Source organism: Sapajus apella, unplaced genomic scaffold (assembly GCF_009761245.1).
Source record: "Sapajus apella isolate SASKATOON/1434 unplaced genomic scaffold, GSC_monkey_1.0 scaffold130, whole genome shotgun sequence".
Lineage (NCBI taxonomy): Eukaryota > Metazoa > Chordata > Mammalia > Primates > Cebidae > Sapajus > Sapajus apella.
This window is the reverse complement of record NW_022437070.1, coordinates 707,296-712,040: the sequence shown is the minus strand read 5'-3', so window position 1 is coordinate 712,040 and position 4,745 is coordinate 707,296. Positions and strand designations below refer to the sequence as shown.

Sequence of the window (4,745 nt, the reverse complement as noted above, 5' to 3'; positions counted from 1 at the left end):
TGGCTTTGTGTTTTTAAGACTTTTATCATTAAAAAAAAAAGAAGAAATTAGAGAGGGGAGGCGGGGGGACAGGAGGGTGAAGGAATCTCTCCAAAATGTCGGATCCGGGCAACCCTCCTTCCCTGGCTGCCCAGCCACCCCTGTCCCTTCTCTGTCCTGGCGGTGAGGCCCCAGCTGCCACCTTCCAGGGACCAAGGCCCAGGAGTCCAGCGTGGGTCCCAGGCAGAGGTGAAGGCAGAAGTGGGGCTCAGGGCCTGCAGGCCTTGTCGGTGTCCTTGAGAGCCCCTCGGGTGGGCAGTCAGGCCCCCATGTCCCAGCAGGGCCCTGGGGAGGTAGGCGTTGAGTGGAGGAGCCTTTGGAGGTGGGGTCCTGAAGCCGGAGGACCAGGTGGGAACCAGAGCCAGTGTGAGGCTGGTGGTCACAGCGGAGGCTGGATCTGTGGCGAGGGGAGGAGAGGCCAAGTCAGGAGCGGGCAGAGGGCCTGGCCCCACCCCAGCCCGCTGTGCAGCCCTCATCAGCGCCCACGTGAGGGGGACACAGAGTGGCTGGCAGGGAATGATGCAGGAATGTGGGAGGGCCACAGAGAGAAAAGACGCAGTGATGAGAAAGAGGGAGACAGAGAATCAGAACAGAGGCGAGGGTGGGAGAGAGACCCAGAGACAGAGAGACAGAGAACAACAAGGACAGAGACGGGCAGAGTGGGACAGAGAGACCTGGAGGGGTCAGAGAGGACGACGTGGGGAGAGAGAGAAGCAGTCATACAGAAACAGACCAAATGGAGAGATGGAGAGAGAGGAGGGTGGGCGCAGTGGCTCACACCTGTAACCACAGCACCTTGGGAGGCAGAGACGGGGATCGCTTGAGCCCAGGGGTTCAAGACCAGCCTGGGGAACAAAGCAAGACCCCCGTGTCTACAGAAACAAAATAAACATTAGCCACGTATGATGGCGCACACTAGTGGTCTTAGCTACTTGGGAGGCTGAGGCCAGAGGACTGCTTAACTGGGGAGGTGGAGGCTACAGTGAGCCATGATTGCACACTGCACTCCAGCCTGGATGACAGGGAGAGATCCTCTCTCTAAAAACAGAAAGACAAGGGAGAAGACAGCAGTGGAGAGACAGACAGAAGCGGAGAAAAGAGACCAGGGGGTAGCCAGGCCATGGGTGAGAAGCCCCCTCCATGATGACTGAGCCCAGAGATCCCTGACACTCTCCCAGACCATCCCCACACACGCTTGAGCATGCCAGAGCTGAGTCACCCACTGCCCTACCCGGCCTGGACACGCCTGCCTGTCTCTTCTTCCCAGGCTCGGCCCCCAGCACCCGCCTCCACACCCAGGCCCTGGGCAGGCCTCCGCTCTCATCCCCGGGGCCTTTCTGCTGACCCTGAATTCATTACCCACCTGCCCGGCTGCCTGCCTCAACCCAGCCCACGGAGAACTTCCTCCTTGTGTGCAGGGGGCCGGGGATGTCTCATAGCCCTGAGATTCCCAAGCTCTCCTGGCCTTGGCACATGCTATTCCCTCTACAGACGCTCCTCTCCTGCCTCGCTCCTCCCATTCTCCTGGTCTCACCTCTGAAGTCCTCTCCTCCAGGCAGCCCTCCCTGAATCCTCCAGTCTGGGTCAGATGCCCCCTCTTCCAGGAAGCCCTCTCTGAACACCTCCCCCAATCCCAGGTCCAACGCCCGCCCCTGTGAGCTCCTCCGCTTCCTGGGCTTCCCCATCCCAGTGCTGCCCATTCTGGGTCATCACCATCTGCAGATGGGTCTGTCGCCTTCACTGGACTTCATGCCCCAGGAGGGCAGGGTTGGGGCTGTCATGGTCACTGTTGTGTCCCCAACATCACCCAGCACAGGGCTGGGCACAGAGGGGCTCAGGGGATAGATGGACACTAAACTAAGGAGTCAGGACTTTGTCCAGACGGCACTAGGGAGCCACAAATGGTTTAATCCAGAGAGAGTCAAACTCTGATCTGTGCTTTGGAAACGCCAGGCTGCCTCCCCACCCTGGGCCTTTGCACATGCTGTTCTCTCTGCTTTTGTAAGCAGGGTAGACCTGTGCAAGTGACCTCTTCTCTCCAAACCTCAGTTTTCTCATCTGTGAAATGAAAATTAGGCAATAGTCTTTTCCTTTCGGAGTTGTGGTAAAGACTAAATGAGAAGATGCTCTAAAGTGCTGCCATCATACCAGGCCACAGGAGACTCATGGCCTGGGAGAGTCAAATGATGCCCCCCTCCTAACACTATCCCCTACTCTGCCCAGTGGACTCCTATTCATCCTTCAGAGCCCCATTCAGAGGCCACTTCCTCCAGGAAGTCTTCCCTGATACCCCATTCCCTCCTATGGGAAAACTGTTTTATTGTTTGAGCGGTTGCACTGGATTGTCTCTGGGGTTGCCAACTTCCCCACAAGACCAGAATCTTCTCAAGATCCAGACCCTACCTGAGGCATGTCAGGAGGGAATGAAGGCTCAATTTATGTTTGGAGATGTATCATAGATGGACGGGTGTAGGGATGGATGGATTGATGGATGATGGGTGGTGGGTGGTGGGTGGGTGGATATATGAATAATGGGATGTGTGAGTGGACGGGTGAGTGCGCTGATGGGTAGATGGGGGGATGCCTGGGTAGGGGGGTGGGTGAATGCACAGATAAATGGGGAGGTGTGTGGATGGTTGGTCAGTGTGGAGGTAGATGGATGAGTGGGCTGGTGAGAGAATAGATGGATGGGGCGAGTGGGCGAACGTGTGGCCGGATAGGTAGTGAATGGGTAGGGGAGAGGACTAGGTTTGGATGGATGCATTGTGGGTGGACGAGTAATGGATGGACAACGACATGGACAGATGGGTGAGTGGGTAGATGGATGAATACATGGAGGAGAGAAATGGGGTTGGAGGGGTGGAGGGATGGAGGAAACATCTTCCCATCAAGCCTCAGCAAACCCGCAGTGCAGGGACCCAGGCTGACCCTGCTCTGGGTGTGCCCACTCTTGGAGTCCTGAGGTCTTATGGAGGTTTGAGAGCTGCACAGTCCCCAGCCCTCGGACACTCACGCCTCTATAAATAATGCCAGTCTCCTTCCAAGTTCAAACTCATCCCCACTGGTCCTGGAAGACAAAAAAGGAACGTCAGTGGGTCCTTCAGAGACACCCCAAATGCCTGGAAGTCTCCCCCACCTCTTCCTTCACCAGGCGATCCCTCTACCAGGATAGACTGAGTCATCTTTTAAGAAGGTACTGGCCCTTTTAAGAAAAAATGGAGGCCGGGCGCGGTGGCTCACGCCTGTAATCCCAGCACTTTGGGAGGCCGAGGCAGGTGGATCACGAGGTCAAGAGATCGAGACCATCCTGGTCAACATGGTGAAACCCCGTCTCTACTAAAAATACAAAAAATTAGCTGGGCATGGTGGCGCGTGCCTGTAATCCCAGCTACTCAGGAGGCTGAGGCAGGGGAATTGCCTGAACCCAGGAGGCGGAGGTCGCGGTGAGCCAAGATCGCGCCATTGCACTCCAGCCTGGGTAGCAAGAGTGAAACTCCGTCTCAAAAAATAAAAAAGAAAAAGAAAAAAAAAAAAAAGAAAAAATGGAGCCTTGCGAGGTGGTGGGCTTGAAGTCTGGAAGAAGTGAGGTTGTAAGGAAAAGGTAGGAGACCAGGAAATCTGCCTAGGAAATCCCCGCCAGGCAGGTGACACACTGTATTCCGCTTGAATTGAATCTCAGGTGGGGGCGTCTTTGTTTCAGAGGTGAGGCCAGCGGTGGAGGGGCGGGGCTTGGTGAAGGGCGGGGCCTAGCTAAGGGGCGGGGCTTACCCGGAGGCCTGACGGCCACATGTGGCTGCGTCTCGGTGTAGCCCCCGATGGGCTGGCCCTCTGGGCTGAAGGCCGCACCCTGCCCTGCGAAGGGGGTTGAGAGGTGCAGGCTAAGCCCCAGGAAGCCCGGGGCCCAGCTTGGACGCCCTCCTAAGAACCCCAGGCTCTCCGTCCTCGCCTTCCCCTGTACCTGTGCGGTTGGATTGATCGATCATCGGTTGCACGATGCGTCTCCGGGCGTTAATGAACCTGAGAGGCGGTCAAGGAAACGGAGTTGGGTGAAAAGAGGGAGTGGGAGAGGGGCCGAGACAAACACAGAGCAGGCCGGGCGGAAAGGACCGCGGTGGGGAGGCAGGGCTGGGCGAGCAGGGGCAGAGGCTCCGTGGGGCTCGGGGCCTCCGTCAGCACCGCGGACAGCGCCCCGGTTCCCACCCCTGGCCGGCCCACGGACCCTCCTGGGCCACTCACCAGTTGTTGACTTGCAGGATGGTGAGCCCCGTGTCCTGTGCCAGCTGTTTCTTCTGCTCCTCCGACGGGTACGGGTGCTGCGGCCACCAGCAAGAGTCACTCTGCCTGCCTGGCCGGCCGCGGTCTGAACCCCAAAGTCTGACCCGCCGGGGTCCCAGGGATGGGGCGCCCAGGGGAGCTGGTGCGTCTGAGCGTCTCTGCGCTGCCCAGGATGGAGGCCAAGCGAGCCCCAGACTTGGGGGGCAATTACATGCCTGTGAGCACTCCACCCCCCCCCCCCCCCCCCCACCCCCGCCGCCTCTTCCAGCTATTAGAGGTTAATTGGCCAGCTCTGATTAGAGAGACCATGTTGGGGGATGGGACTCCTGTGGCGTGGGGGAGGGGGCTTCACTGGCATGGGGGAGGGAAGCAAAGCCCAGACCCTCTCTTTCTAAATCTGTCAAGAGTCTCTGTGTGGGCCTCTCCCCATA

The 4,745-nt window shown here is 58.3% G+C and overlaps 1 protein-coding gene across 1 annotated transcript in view; it reads right to left on the bottom strand.

The window, feature by feature from the left end:
• The window catches only part of MEIS3 (Meis homeobox 3), a gene marked incomplete at its 5' end in the record, with an annotated part of 26,609 nt that continues 21,864 nt past the window's right edge, over positions 1 to 4,745 (bottom strand). The window contains 5 exons of the mRNA XM_032262517.1: positions 1 to 436; positions 3,053 to 3,106; positions 3,808 to 3,891; positions 3,998 to 4,056; positions 4,276 to 4,352. Of these exons, the coding sequence (XP_032118408.1) occupies positions 3,057 to 3,106; positions 3,808 to 3,891; positions 3,998 to 4,056; positions 4,276 to 4,352 (270 nt within the window). The remainder of the gene's footprint in view (positions 437 to 3,052; positions 3,107 to 3,807; positions 3,892 to 3,997; positions 4,057 to 4,275; positions 4,353 to 4,745) is intronic.